The following is a 16,483-nucleotide window of genomic DNA, read 5'->3' as shown; positions in this document are numbered from 1 at the left end:
TTATATTTGATCAAGGATCATATTCTCTTGAAATCCACTTAAAAATAAAAATAAAAATAAAAAATCTTGAAATCATATGTATTTCATAGAGTCCATTTTATCGTAATGTTGTCTAAAACTCTTTTTTACAGTATTAAATAGAAATTTGACATCTTAGGGAAACAAAAAATCCAATACAATGAAAATGAAAACACTCTATCTTTAATTCAAATCAATCATATTTATTTTTTCATTCATTCTAACTCAACACCCACCGGTCACCAAGCGTTTGGTAAAATTCTGCTAGGATTTCTTCTCCTAGCAGAGAGCGCTACCTAGAGACCTCTTCCTACTTGGTTTTACTTCCCCTTCCCTCCCTGCCTCTTCCCTCCCCCTCTTTTTCCCCTTTGCTTGTCTTTGTTTTCTGTTTGTTTGTTTGTTTGTTTTTGGCACACTTTGTGGGTTCTGTTCTTGGGAGATTCACTCAAACTATCCCCAGTTTTTAAGTGCGCATCTGATCTCCTCTTGCTCGCTTTGTCGTCCACCATCCATTGCCGGGTCTGTTATTGTGCCCCCCACCGCATTTCACTGGCTCTATTCGCTTCCAACGCCAGCTTCGGTTTTCAGCAAGCCCGCGATCAACCTTTCTTTCAGTTGTCGTCATCCACCTAGTGTACTCCTGTTTTTTGGTTTTTTTGCTTTCATGTTGTTTTGTTGCTTGTAATAAGTCTCTGTTCTTTTGTTGATCCGTGAGGTATTTGCTTATGGTCCAAACCCTTGGGTTGTGGATGAGATCTATATTCTGGCTTTCGGGTCGAGGAGGAAGAGTTTCGACATGGGGGTTTTCTACTCCTAGGTCGAGGGATAAGAACTACTTATGCATTAGAATGAGTCTGTCTGGAACAGATCTGTTGTTATATCTGAATATTAGTTATGGGTTAGCGGATCTTGTTTGAGATTTGGATGGTTATATCTTTGACGTCATCTTCGATGTTTTGTAACCTCGTAGCTTCGGCTATGGTTACTTCAGAGCTTTTTGCTCTATATTGTAAGAGCTTTATGCTCTCGTATTATCTTTGAATGAATGTGACTGGAATGTTTTCCTCTTCAAAAAAAAAAAAAAAAACTCACCGGTCACCACCAAACCCCCCACCCACATCGAAGCCCCAATACCAGAGTCTTTCTATTGGAGGGTGTAAAACACTCAATTTACAGCATGACCTAATTGAAATTATTCTCATTTATCATATAAATTTTTTCAAATCTCAATTATTATTTTTAAAATAAACAAGTAATATCGACATTTATTCCTTTTAAAATACAAACAAATATGGTAAATATTGAATTGGAGAGGGTCCTATTCCAAAAACAAAATCTTAGCTATTTAATTTGAAAAAAAAAATGATATTTTAAAATAATTTTAGAAGAATACAATCCGTTATTCTCCTCATCAAGTAATAATGGTTTTGCAAAAAAAAAAAAAAAAAAAGGTAATAGCCGTTGGAAAGGATCACAAGTCAAAAGGGAAAATCTAAGATCTACCAATCACAGTGAACTTCAACTAATCGCCCGTTGGCTTCGGGAATCCATTATCGCCTAATTGGGTGGAGGATCCAAGATTAGAAAATCTTAATAATCTCTTAAGCGGTCCACTCATCAATAACCGTGATTCCCGAACCACTAAACGCATGCCACGTTTCATGATACACCAAAAATCTGAACACACGAAAGATAAATCAGGAAGACTACAATAAAGACAAATAGCTTTCGCAATAAATCGAGTTTCACAGTAGAAGCACTCTTCTTGAGGTCCCCCCCGCTGGTCCCGACTCATTACCCAACCATTCTGGGAATCCGAACCCACAACCAAACAAAGTGGCTAAAGTCACGAACCAAGTCCCACACCATTAAATTCTATCTCAAAAATATTTTTAGTTTTTTATTTATTTTATGTGTTAATTTTTATAAATACTACTAATATTTCTACATGTCAAATTTTCAGCATTTTTATCTGGTGACTGGTATATTCACATTCATTATACTAAAAACAAAAGAAAAGAAAATGTTGGAAAGATAATTTTTTTTTTTTTTAATAAACAAAAAAAAAAAAAGCTGCAGTGTACGTTCAAGTACTATCCAAGGATACTATTGTCAACGTACGTTCGATAATCTCCATCCATACGTCCTCTACTACAGATAAGAGCGTAGGTCCGACAATCCTAATGTATGTCCGATCTAAAAGTTTAAATCTCAAAATGCTCCTCAACCTGTTCCTATTGCCATATTAATTTGTGCGTAATTTATTTTTTATTTATTATAATTTATTTATTTATTTATTTTTGTGTAAAAGTTATTCCATATACGTTAAGGATTGAACCAAAAAGTATTCCATATATTAGAGTAAAATATTTGGAGTACGACTAAAAGCGCAATCTACAAGTCTCCAAATTACGTATATATAGGCTCCCTATTAAAAAGCTCAATAACGAAGCTTCGTGGAAGTTGCCATGGCACTACCAGATTTTCTGCTTTTTAACCCCCCGACCTTCCACCCTCCTTCCACTCAATCCTCTCTTCTTCCTCTCTTTCTCTCTCTGCTTTCCTTTTCAACTATTCCTTTGCTTTTTTTGCTCTGTGATTTTTGCCATGAAGATCGCTCAGATCAACCCAAAAAACATCAATCTCAACCCCAAACGCCTCTTTGGGTCCAAGAAGAGCCGGTCCTCCCCGTCCAGGGAGGACCCATCTTCGTTCGGCTCCGTTGCGTCGTCGTCTTCTTCCTCCAGTTCCGACGCCTCCACGTCAAACGAAAAGCCACGTTCAGGCCGCGGGGTTGCGGATCGCGGGACACCGAGGAGCGTTTTGCCCGGAGCGTCGGGTGACTGGTCCGATTCCTCGGCCGATATCCAGTCGGAACCGGTGCAAGCGATGGAGCATGGAGTGGTGACGAGGAAAGAGCTGGAGGCTCTTCTGAGCCGGCTCGGGGTGGAGCCTCCTAGCGAGGAGGAGCTGATGATGGTGCTGAGAGAGGTGGGTGGGGACGGCGAGGGATGCATAAGCCTCGAGGCGCTGCTGAGCCGGGTGGGCTCAGGCTGCGACTCAGAGCTGCGCGAGGCCTTCAACTTCTTCGACGCGGACCACGACGGTCGGATCACAGCCGAAGAGCTCTTGGGGGTCTTCACGGCCATTGGCGACGAACGGTGCTCGTTAGAGGACTGCAGGCGCATGATAGCCGGGGTGGACAAGAACGGAGACGGGTTCGTGTGCTTCGAGGATTTCTCTCGTATGATGGGGCTGCAGAGATGATCTCTGATCAAGTGATGATGTGGCTCCTGATGATTAAAAAAAAGCAACTGAAGTCCTTTGTGTTCTACTACTTTCCTTTTTCTTTTGGACTTTAGGGGGATTTGGTTGTGTGGTTTTCACTTTTCTAGGGGTGAGATCTGTAAGGAAATTGAAGCATGAAGATGGCAATTTCTGGATCAATCGGACGGCTATTATTGTTTAGTTGAGCAGTCGTGTTGCACTTTACGTATATATGTATGAGGAAAAAAAAAAAGATCGAATGAAATCGTCTTCACCATATGTTGTAGTGTTGCATTTAAAATTGATTTTGATTGGGTAGTGCATTAAATATTGGATTGTATAATTATACGTAATAAATCTCCGGTGTGTATAAATACATTCCGTCAGCTCCGTCATCATTTGTATTTTAGTGGTTAGACAACGTTCTGTCTCGTGAATTATTTGTATTTTAGTGCAAAGACAAACAAAAGCGCACTTGATTTTAATATCCGATCAACCATGGGCAAATGAGTACGGCTTTCGAGGAAACTTGTTGGACTTTTTTATTTATTTATTTATTTATTTTTGACATGCACAAGTAAGCACTAAGTAGGGAAGAAAAATTAACTAATAACTTTCACTTCATTAAGTGCGATCCTTAACTTTTTATTATACGTTATGGTCACATTTTTTTAATAATAAAGCACGAATATATATCAATTTAATAGATTAATTTTTTTTTTTGCCATGAGTAACGACCATGCCAAGGGAAACATTTGCCGACCACCACCATGTCATGACAACTTCGTCTATTGCACACTCAAGCGAGACAATCCATATTGAAAGGGTGCGGCAAGTCAGGAGTAAGCAGTCCATACTTTAGATGTCAGTCGTCCAAGCGGTGTAGTTCGTATTTATAGGATGTTGGACGCTTAGGGGTAGTGATGTAGATTGAAATTCAAGGCTTATCTTATCTTATCTTATCTTTTAGTCTTTTATTAGGTTTCTTTGTTAGTTGTTTATTCTATCTTATCTTTCAGTCTTTATTTGAATTAGATTTCTTTGTTAGTCTTTTATTTGGTTTAGTTGTCTTTCGTAGACTTCTAAATTAACTTTATTTCATTGTTATCTTAGGACTAGGAGTCTTGGGCTATAAATATATGCTTATAGCCTTTAACAATTCAGTTTATGATTATTATTGATTTTGTTTAATAAGAATTACTCAGAGTTGAGTTTCTTTGTGTTTTTCCTTAAACCATAGATAGAATCTATAGTTTTTAAGAAGATTTCTTAGATTCTTGTGATAGTCTCACAGTCTTAGAAATATTTACCCCTTCAACTTGATGTTTTCTTGTTCACTACAATCCTACGCTGCATCAGTTGGTATCAGAGCTCCAGTTTTCTTTCCATGGCACCGCCAAACACAAGAAGAAGGGGCAACCGCTTTGCACATCTGGAGGACGTGTATGAACGTAAAGAAGCAGTCGGTGAAACACATACGGAGGAGCAGTGGCAACGCATGGTGGATGAGGTGGAGATGCTGCAGAAAAAATTAAAGGCGAATCAAGCGGCGATTCGTTGGCAACGCATGGTGGATGAGCTGGAATTACTACGGAAAGAAATAGAGATCTTCACAACCCGAGTTGACAACCGGCGTAGCCCTAAAGTTCGTCACCATCGAACGAATCAACGCTTTGTGGATGAGGATAATGCGGTTGTCGGTCATAGGGCATATTCTAAAAAACGTAGAGCACGATTTGAGACGGAGATGCCGCGACAAGCCAACTTGACCATTATTCGCGAGCCTCAAATCTATCAACCAAATCCATATTCTATGGAGGAGGAAAGGGAATCTGTAGATGAAGAGTTTCAGGAATCCGAGTTCATTGATGAAGAATTCATATATGAAGATGTTGAAGATCCTTCGCAACGATTTGGAGATTGGGATTCACCACCAACCTATGATGAGGAGCCCGAAGAAGATGACTCATGGGAAGAGGAAAGGCCTACGGAGGAGCACGAAAAAGATGGGTTTTTCCCCATGTTTGGTGGTCTCTATCCAGAAGAAGATGGCCAATTGGAAGAGGAAGGGCCCACAGATGTCATCGCCAATTATGAAGAGGATGGCATCGCCGATTATGAAGAGGTTGAAGAAGACCTTCCAGGTGCATTACCTAATTTTAGTGATGAAGAATTAGGTTATGTTGATTTCCTTGGTGTTGAAGATATTTTAAATTCTCCTAACGAAGATTATGGTGAGTTTTATGCGGATGAGATAAATTATATGTTCACAAGGGAAACAATGATTGACCCATTCTTGAGTATCTTCATGGCACACGGAAGGGAGAAGGAACGAACGAATAGCAAATCTGCAGTATTGCCAAATGGTGTATGGGGCTTTCATGACAACCATCAAAGTATTTCGATGACGAGAAGCGTCACGTTTATTTTGGGGTGTTGCCTTGTTGTGATCTTAAGGAACAAAGAATGGAACGAGTTAACAGGACACCCGAAGGACCGTGGAAAAGACAGTCTGAATTCGAGGGCGAATTCTCTCCAACCTCGGGAGGATGATGTAGATTGGAATTCAAGGCTTATCTTATCTTATCTTATCTTATCTTTTAGTCTTTTATTAGGTTTCTTTGTTAGTTGTTTATTCTATCTTATCTTTCAGTCTTTATTTGAATTAGATTTCTTTGTTAGTCTTTTATTTGGTTTAGTTGTCTTTCGTAGACTTCTAAATTAACTTTATTTCATTGTTATCTTAGGACTAGGAGTCTTGGGCTATAAATATATGCTTATAGCCTTTAACAATTCAGTTTATGATTATTATTGATTTTGTTTAATAAGAATTACTCAGAGTTGAGTTTCTTTGTGTTTTTCCTTAAACCATAGATAGAATCTATAGTTTTTAAGAAGATTTCTTAGATTCTTGTGATAGTCTCACAGTCTTAGAAATATTTACCCCTTCAACTTGATGTTTTCTTGTTCACTACAATCCTACGCTGCATCAGGTAGGCAGTCTGGTAGCTTGTGTCCCCAATTGAATGGTGCCACAGGGTCTGAATTACTAGCCCAATTGGAAGGTGCCGTGTGGCCCAAATCACTACACCCCCTTCCTATAAGAGGAGTGCTTAGGGCTGGCAATTTTGACACGACCCTCGAACCCGAGACAAACACGACACAAAGTTAACTAGTTTTGGGTTTGACCTAAATGGGTTCGGGTCATAATTGAGTCATTCGTTTATTTTTACGTGTCTGGCAGGTCAACTCGCAAGTTAAGCGGGTGACCTGCCAGACCCTTTTTTTTTAAAAAAAATTAATTAATTAATTAAATTAAAAAACCCTAAACTAACCTAACCGGCCCTAACCCTAACGTAAACTCTCATCTCTCTTCACTCTATCAGCGATTCAACCGTACCTCTCTCTCTCTCTCTCTCTCTCACTCTCTCATATCTGATTCTCTAAATCTCTGCGCCTTTTTCTCCCTCTGGTGGTCATCTTAACCTAGCAATCACGCCGACGATCACATCACCGTCTCCCTCTCTCTCACATTGCCGGCAGTCAAAACAACTTCGTGTTGTTTTGTTTTTGCAAGATTCTCTCACATCGCTAGCGGTCAAAACAACTTCGGGTCAGACTTCAAGGGTGCGAGTTCATGAAGGTTCACGAAGCGTACACCACGCTCTTAGATCCGGAGAGACGTGCCGATTACGATCACAATCACGTGCTTTACAGTAGGTGGCAGACGGTGAATTATCCCGTGGCAATGTCAATGAGTACGGCTACTACCCATTATAACTTGTGGCCCAATCAAATATTGACACGTGGCATTATAACATGAGTACTCAGATGTCAATGAGTACGGCTAAGTAGGTGCCATTATAATGGGTCGCTGGCAGTCAAAACAACTTCGTGTTGTTTTGTTTTTGCAAGATTTTCTCACATCGCTAGCGGTCAAAACAACTTCGGGTCAGACTTCAAGGGTGCGAGTTCATGAAGGTTCACGAAGCGTACACCACGCTCTTAGATTCGGAGAGACGTGCCGATTACGATCACGTGCTTTACAGTAGGCGGCGGACGGTGAATTATCCCGTGGCAATGTCAATGAGTACGACCCATTATAACCTGTGACATCTGATTGGTCTATGTGGAACATAAACATAATTTCACATAGACCAATCAGATGTTGACACGTGGCACCTACTTAATTTTTTTTTAATTAAAAAAATGTATTTTTTTAAAAAATAAATAAAAAAAAGAAAAAGAAAAAGAAAAAAAATTGGGGGTAGCTCTTGGCCATTTGGGGCTGGCCATCTGGCCGGATGGGGGTGGCCGAAACCATCCCCAATGGTGGTTGGGGTGGGTTTCGGCCACCCCCAATGGGTACTGGGGGTGGCCGAGCCACCCCCATGGAGCCTAGGGGGTGGCCGAAACCACCCCCAACCACCATTGGGGGTGGTTTCAGCCACCCCCTTGGAGCCAAGGGGGTGGCTCATCCGGCTAGATGGGGGTGGCCTGGCCACCCCCAAATGGCCAAGAGCCACCCCCAATTTTTTTTCCTTTTCTTTTTGTTTTTTTTTTTTAAAAAAAAAAATACATTTTTTTAATTTTAAAAAAAATTATGTAGGTACCACGTGTCAACATCTGATTGGTCAACGTGGAATTCTGTTAAGTCAACTAACGGTCAACTGACAGAATGACTAATTTGGTCTATTATCAAAATCACATGGACTTCCTGTGATAAAAATCAAACCCTAGTGGAGAAAAAATAAAGTTGTGAAACTCTAGGGGGGTATTTAGTATTTAACCCTTATTTTATTTTATTTTTTGTCTATGTAGCTCTTCTTAATTAAACTATTAGTGTGTGATCGACTGTACTAACACTTTTAACTCAATTTAAAGTAAAATCTTGTCCAATTATCCCCTTCAGTGCTTTTGCGATCGTCTCCTTAAACTTCAAAACTCTCAATTTAGTGTATTAAACTTTAAAATGTTTGTAATGTCATCCTTACTGTTAGGGTTTGTGGTTAACTAAAAAAAATTAAGAAAGAATAAAGAAAAAAAAAAAACTCAATAGAAAAATATAAAGAAAGCTATTGTGTAGTTTATTTGAATATAAAAACAAAAAATAGCTTGGTTCCCTCAATTTATGGTAAAGCTAAAGGAGACCAGTGTAAGTGCTCAAAACAGGTAGAGACGCATGTTGTACCCGTAACACTTGTTCACCAATTGACATACCCATGATCCTCTTCCTTTTCATTCATTGATATTACTTGACTCGTCAATGCGCTTTTTATGCTATCAACATGACATTCACACTTTGAATTTCTTGAAATGGTATAAGAGACTTTGATTTATTACTTATGGCTTTGTGGGATACAATAGTGACTAGTGAGAAATAACAATAACTTCGGCTAAAATGTTTTTTGAGCGAAATCATTTTTAGCTAAAAATATTTTTCGATGTATGACTCGTACAGAAAATCAGCGCAGCAAACGATCTTCGGCAATGGCCGAAAACAGCCAGTGAATTTCGAGTCGAAATAAAGAAGGTTTTCTTGGTCAATCGAAAATGTTTTTAGTTTGACCAATATTTTGGGTCATACCAAACATCGAAAAATAGGAAAAACCTTTTTTTCTGAGTCAAAACAATCAAAGCCTTAATGTTTGTTAATTTTTTACTCTTTTCTTCTCCCTTTTTTCCTTTCACACAATAACTTGATGCTTTTCTCCCTTAACGGTGTCCTTCACCTCTCTTTTGAAGAACTAATCTTTGAGAAAGATATGTAACATCCTAGCCCATGATGGGAAGGTTTGGCCAAACTTTTTGCAATGGAAATGAGAAGAAAGGTAGACTAAAAAATCGTGTTGATGATTAAATAATTTAAATGGTTGCTACATTTAGAATCTTTGTCATTTTGAATAATTTATATGAGATTCCCGTCTTGATCCGTTAAAATAGTATTCCTTTACAACCTTATATTATTACTTTGATTAGTCGCCCGAATATAACAATTTACGACAAAGAACATATAAATATGCGCAACAAAGAATGTCTTGCACTTAGTTGCTTGTGTTCCTAGCTGGCTAAGGTTCAGAGGATGGCAGAGAGTAGAAAAAAAGGTTGATTCTTTGGGATATTTAGAGTATAAAGTATTCACGAGTGTATATTATTTACAATTGCGTGGGAGCGCTTCTCTTTGGTTTGAACTGCTACAAATGTGCTCTTTTTATTCAAAGATGGGAAAACTGTGATATTCTTCAACTGTATCATTGCAGTCATCCTCTGGGCACACTACATTACAAACCACGATCAAAATTGTGTCTCCTCCGTAGAGGTGGCAAAATGGGTTGGTGGGTCAATTCATTTATGACCCGCTTAAGGTAAATTCAAACACGACTCGTTTAGCTAACGGGTCGGCCTCACTAAATCCGAACACAATACGATAATTTCACGGGTTACCTGATACAACCTGCTTAACCCTTTTAGCTTAGAAAGTGATTTTTTTTTTGGGTTGAAAATAAAAGTGATGAGTTGAGTTATAAATAGGTCAATTGACTCGTTTATGACCCAAACCCATTAATGGTAAACCAAAAAATAAAAAAATAAACTAGTATAGGTAACCTGTGGGTTGACCCGTTAAGAACAAAATAAATAGGTCGACTCGTTTATGACTCAAACCCGTTTAGGGTAAACCCAAACCTGATAATTTCGTATCGTGTTCATATCAGGTCGTGTTAAAATTGCCAGCTCTACTCCTCGGCCTTTAGTCAATAAACTATATAAGATTGGATCATTTTGGATCCATTTTCTGTTTCAATTTTTATTAATTGCATTATCATAATAGTATTGGAGTTTTGGCGGGTTCCAAACCTCCTCTTATAGTAGTTTTATTCTCTATTAATTTATGTTTATCTTGCTAAAATAAAAAATAAAAGGAGATATTATATTTTACTTCTAAAAAACAAACACACCGACATTTACATATACTTTTCTAATATTGTTTTCCATACAATGTTCTTGAAGCTTGCTCAGTATCCCATATAACCTTCAAAACTCTGAATTTTTGAATCTCTCGCTCTCTCTCTCTCCTTTCTTGGTGAAACATGTGATGTACGTGGATGTAGAAGACGGTTGAAGAAACCCAGAGGAAGAAAAGTTGAAGAAATTTCAGGGAAAGGATTTGAGAGTAATTAAAGCGACGGTGATGCAAGAATAGAAAAAAGTCATGGAAAATGGGCGGTTTTGGCGTGGAGTGTGCGGCTGTGCCGGTAGGAACAAACAAGCATGTGGTTTTTCTTGGTAGTGGGGGATGGGTGGTTAGAATTTGCATATCCCTACAAAACTACAATCGCTATCCTCTCTATTCCAATATTTATTATATGAAAATGATCGTGGCTCGCAATATTTATATATTAATTGCCTATTTTTTAAAAAAGAGTAATGGGATGCATCATGCCCCAATATATATATATATATATTTTACTATACTGACATGAAAGTCACAATCTATTTACTATAAAATCAATTCTTGTAATTTATCTAATTTACATTTAGTTTCATGTAGTATCAAAATGATTTAAGAGGTTTTTGATGTATATCAAAAAAAATAATATACTCCATACAATCAGATTTTGTCCACTTACTTAATAGATTCTGTCAGTGTGAGACTTGTCATAATTATTATAATTGACTCTGACGTGTTACACTATTGGAATCTATTAAGTCAGTGAACAAAATTTAACTAAAGGAAAATCAAGTAAACTAAATAGACTGATTTTAAATTTTTTCTAAAAGAAAAATTTAGGAGTTAATTTTTTTTTTTTTTTAAAAAAAAAATAATAATCTCACACCAATCTACTTCTCCTCAACCCGAAGGTTAAAAAACAAATTTCTCGTCGACTCAAAGGCCAAAAAAGAAATCACTCATCAATCCAAAGGCCAGGACACACGTGGCCACGTTGACAAATTTAGGAGTTAATTGATCAGCATAATTTTCATCCCACTTTCATATAAATAAACTGATGTGACGGTGCCCATTTAAATCGGCATTTATTAAAAAAAAAAAAAAATCAAAGGACGAATGGACAAATATTTAGGGGGTGTTTGGCAAATGGGATGGCTTAAACACTGTAGTTGATGTAGATTAATGTGAAAAAAGTAAGAATGTTTAGTATAAAAAAAATGAAAAAGTGAAAAAGTTTTGTTTTATAGTGATTTTTTTATTTGAATAATAATAAAAAGTGAATGATTTAATATTAAAAGTGAAAAAGTTAGAATGTTTTGATGTTAATTTTTTTGGAAAATAGTGATGAACAGTATTTAGGCCAACCCCATCCCCATTACCAAACAAAGCCTAATTAGGGGTAGTAAGATACGAGTCCGTATTTCTCATAGTTTGAAAAATAATTTATTGTTATTATTTTATTTTTTAAAGAAGGCGTTCTTTCCTATTTTAGCTGTCCTGGTTGTGACTTTCTTGCTTTCCGAGAAACTTCGTGTTTTCTTTGATTTTCGCTATCAGTTAGGAGTTGGGACAGAAAAACGTTGGCTGGACTTTTCTGTGGTTGTGACAATGACAGGGCGGTGGATTTATAGACTTTTGATTGAATCATTCCACATTTTTTAATTTATTTTAAAATGTAAACGTTTTTAAGCTCATTTTTTATTAGTTAATTAATTGTAAGTCTACCTTTTTTTTTTTTTTTTTTTTTAACTTTAAATTTTTTAATTTGGCCAATTAAATACTTGGGTTCTAACTATTATTTTTCTCAAATAAATAACAAAAGTAACGTAAACACCCACCCACATGTAAATCCTATTGATTCAATGATTGATTTTTAAAATAGGATAACTAAAGAGGAAAGAGAGAATACACGAAAGTATTTCTCAATTATATGGTGTTTGTGTTGCAACTGATGAAGAATATCGATAAGAGAAATTATTATTATTATTTTATATTTTCTGTATCTTATCCTATAAATTCAATAGATCAATTACTAAATTTGTAGACCTATGTGGATCCTACACAAATTTAATAGTAGATTCATTCATTCACTATGGATATAATTAAAAGATAGTTGAAAAATGAATGAATACTGTTATTTCTCTATATATAATAGATAATTCCAAAAGAGTTGTATTGATTGATTGTTTTAAGTCGGCAAGTGTCTCACTCACACTGGAATTCCAATCCAGAAATAATCCAAATGTGATGATTATGACACTCTTAATCATTGCCCATTGTTTATATCTCAAGTTTGGATAACAATTAGGGAAACCATCGAGTCAATAGGAACACATTATACACTCTCTTTGAAGGAAGGCAAACAACTTCATTGGCTCATCTTTTAGTAATTTGAACATGAGAAACATCGACTTACAATCTTTTTTTTTTTTTTTTTTCCCTTGTTTCTAATACCTCAAACTTTGTGTCACGCCGCACCATCCTTAAAAAAAAAAGTCGAACAATTGAAAACACACAGATATGATAAAGACATAAAATCATGCCGATGCATTGCATAAACATATACATATATTAAAGGATTATAGCTATGTTTGAAATTGTCTATTCGTACCTTTAATCCTTTTATGGAAGGATTTGCGCATCCAGTGAGATCTCTCGAATAATCTAGTATCCCAACAAAAGCATATAGCAAATCATTTCCTACTTGCTCGACCGGATCCGACCCGGGGCAACCCAAAATTTGGTTTCAAAAGTCAAAACAAGATGCAACCCAAAATTTGGTTTTGAAAGTCAAAATAAGAGCCAACCCAAAAATTGGTTTTGAAGTAAATTCATGATAAATTGATAACAAAGAGAAAAAGAATCACTTGCATTAGAAATGGCAATTTTGAGAATACGTGGCTGCTAGAAATTGACTAGAGTTCACCATTTTTCGTGCTATCAGTGTCATTGGCTTAATGGAATGTGACAGAGGGAACAAGGACGTGCACTCTTGATGAGATGTGTGAAAATATGATTCAGACTTTATGCCAACAATTTTTTGTCAAGTAATTTCGACCACATACCACTTGAGCATCATCATGGAAAATGAATGGCAAAATGATAAACGCAAGCAATGATATTTTTCCCTTCTTTTGACATTTTACTAACATCTTTTTCATGCTTTAGATGGGAGATTTTTCAAAGGGGAGGGCGGCCCATTTTCTATATTCTCCATTCGATTTTAAAGAGACGGGCAGAATCAGGATTTTTTGTATGAGAGTTGAGGGGCTTCGAATCTACCCAAATAAATACATCCATGTAGTCATTTTATACCCGGACCGGACGGATTCAAAAACTATTATGGGTAGGTGCTATGAGTCAAAAAAGTTTGCCGCTAGAGGCGGGTTGGCTGAAATTTTTTATTTTTTATTTTACCGTAAAATTTTTTTGTTGTTAGGAATTGGAGGACAAAGTTTTTCTCCAAATTAGGTTGGAGGAATTTCCTCCAACCTAATCTCTAAATTTGACGTGTGTTATCAAATATGTGCTTCTCACTTGTTTTTTTTAATACCCTAATGTGCATAAATCACCGTTAACTCTAAAAATCTTCCGTCCGTTTAAAATTTATTTTCTCTCTCACGGCCTCATGTCTTCACCTCTCCCTCCCCTATGGCACCCAAAAAAACTTGCAAGAGATTTGACATACAAGGGGTGGAGAGGGATATAAAGAAGATATTTGGTTCGATCGAGAGGATCTTTGATCTTGTAATTGATCGTCGAAAAAGAATAAAAGTAGAGGGGTCAAAGAAGAAAGAAGAAGAAAGCAAGGACTTTTTTGCAATTTCTACTTGAGTACAGAGACCAAGACGCAGGAAGATCAATCTCCCTGCCTCAAATCAAAGCCTTGCTTCTGGTAAAGCTTAGAAAACTCTCACCAAGGGCGTTGAATTTTCTAATCTTTACAATTTTTCTCTATTATCCGTTTTCTCTAATTTTTTGGGTTTATCATGTAATTTTCTGGGTTTGTCAATTTTATAACAAAAAAGTGCAGTGGGGCAACAGGATTCTACTAATTCCTAAGCTGCTTTCTCTGCAAGTATTGTTGAGCGCCGTAGGGGAGGGAGAGCCGGAGACGTGAGTTTAGACGGAAGATTTTTGGAGTTAATGGTGGATTGTGGACATTAGGGTATTAAAAAAATATATATGAGAAGCACATGTTTGAGAACATATGTCAACTTTAGAGATTAGGTTGGAGGAACCTCCAATCTAGTTTGGACGAAAACTTTGTCCGAAATTGGAGGAGAGCCATGGCCAATACCAATCCCCCCCCTCCCTCTGTCCTTGATTTTATATATACTCTGCGCGTTTATGACATTATGTGAAATAAAAGGAAATAAGTCTTGAACTTAATTTCATACCAAGTCATAAGTCATAACGGGATATAAAGTTACATACCTATAAAATCGTTTTTAAAAATAACTTATATTTTGAATACAAAAGTTTTATAGTTTGCTATAGATATGTACAAAAAAAAAAAATATATATATATATATTAAAAGAACTTGACATCTCCTTGAATTATGCTCGATGACGGTCTTTTATTCGTCCATTATCATATCTGTAGTAAAATCTTTAACAATTTCTTTATTAAGCTACATCTAGGGGTGTGGGAAAGTCGTTATTACCATAGCTGTAGAATAGAAAATTATATTTTTGTAAGGACTTTAAAATTTTTTGGGGAGATCCGGGTTGCCAAGGATCTCCCAAAGCTTAAGGTAAGTCCACCACTAAAAAGGATAAAAATCGGACAGTGTTTTTCTTCAAATTAGATCGAAGAAAATCAAACTAACATGTATCTAAAATGCATTTGATTAAAAATGTATTATGCATCAGTTTAATACATTCTTTCAACCCAATTGTACAAAAATAAAGAAACTTTGTTCAATTTGGACTGAGAGGGACCGAAAGCCCAAATGCTGATGAAGCAGGAAAGAGTAACCGACTACAGCAAGTCCAAGCCCATAGTATCTTCCAAGGCCTGGGCTCCTTGAAGCTAAGAGTGGAAAGCCCATCTATTTCCTTCTCTGAAAAATTGCTGCCTCATTTTTCTTGTAAAGGCTTAGAAGCTTTTTTTTTTTCTTTTTCTTTTTTATTTTATTTTATATGTTAGGATAAGCTTTTTAGTCCACTGTCCAAGCAATGATCCCCTTTAGAAAGAGGTTAAACTTGGATTAAATTTCCAAGTTTTTAGGTCTCATTCAAATTTCATACACATCAATGCTTTAAGGGTCTAAGTTTGTCAAATAAAAGAGTGAGTATTAAAACTTTTATTACAAGTCACTTACAAATCGTAAATGAGTACCGTGTGAACTGCTAAATTAGCTACCAATATTATTACAAATTCACTTGGCTCTCTATATTTTATGAAAATAAGCACCATGTAAATTGTCATATCAATTTGTAAAATGTGGTAAGTAATTAGTGGACTCTTACATGACAATTTACAGTTTTGTAGCTGGCGTAGTAAGAGTCAAGTACACTATCACGTCAGTGTGGAAGAAACTTGTCGTAAAAAGTATAGTGCCTATAACATCGCTCATTCAATTTAACTATCAAATTTTAGTACTTAATTTTTGTGCATATTATGTCACATACCATCATGTGGAGGACCGCCTTTTAAAAAGATTTTAGTAAAAAAACAAAAGAGTAATATAATAAATTATATTTTTATCTTACAACTATTCTTCTATCATGGTAATCTCAACTAATTATTGAATTTTTTAAAATAATTAATTAAAAGTTTAATTAAAACTGTCACGTTAATATTGAATATAACATTGTAAAATGAGTAATGTTACTTACACTCCTATATATTATCACATTTCTCAACTCCCATTATCATATTTTTGACGTGAGTTTTAAAATCGAGGTTTGATACGGACACAACACAAATTCAACTCATGGCCAACTTCTCTTCTACATGTAAAAAAAAATTAAATTTTAAACCAAACAAATTGTCTTTTTTCTCAAATTTTCAGAATCCCAAAATCCTCTCTATCAATTTTTTTTTTTTTTTGTTTTTAAATGACAAGTAGGAGAGAAGTTGACTATAAGTTGAATTTATGTTGTAAACTTAACATTTTACTTTAAAATCACTAATAAATATGTAATCGCGCAATAAAAATATACCTCCAAATATTTACCCATTTCCCAAATAAAATACAGAAAAGGTTGCAAACAGCATTTGGCTCCTCTTTATTTTTGAAC

At 36.1% G+C, this 16,483-nt stretch overlaps 1 protein-coding gene across 1 annotated transcript; it reads left to right on the top strand.

The window, feature by feature from the left end:
* The first annotated feature begins 2,526 nt into the window (after positions 1-2,526).
* Positions 2,527-3,564, top strand: LOC132191970 (putative calcium-binding protein CML36). Its single transcript, XM_059607127.2, has one exon. The coding sequence runs from the start codon at positions 2,626-2,628 to the stop codon at positions 3,283-3,285; it is 660 nt and encodes a 219-aa protein (XP_059463110.1). The 5' UTR covers positions 2,527-2,625; the 3' UTR covers positions 3,286-3,564.
* Positions 3,565-16,483: the final 12,919 nt, after the last annotated feature.

Source organism: Corylus avellana, chromosome 10 (genome assembly GCF_965113065.1).
Source record: "Corylus avellana chromosome 10, dhCorAvel1.hap1.2, whole genome shotgun sequence".
Classification (NCBI taxonomy): domain Eukaryota; kingdom Viridiplantae; phylum Streptophyta; class Magnoliopsida; order Fagales; family Betulaceae; genus Corylus; species Corylus avellana.
The sequence above is the reverse complement of the archived record's forward strand: the minus strand, read 5'-3'. Positions and strand labels throughout refer to the sequence as shown.

Coding starts and splice junctions, on each gene's coding strand:
- LOC132191970 (XM_059607127.2), top strand. CDS start 2,626: ATGAAGATCGCTCAGATCAACCCAAAAAACATCAATCTCAACCCCAAA.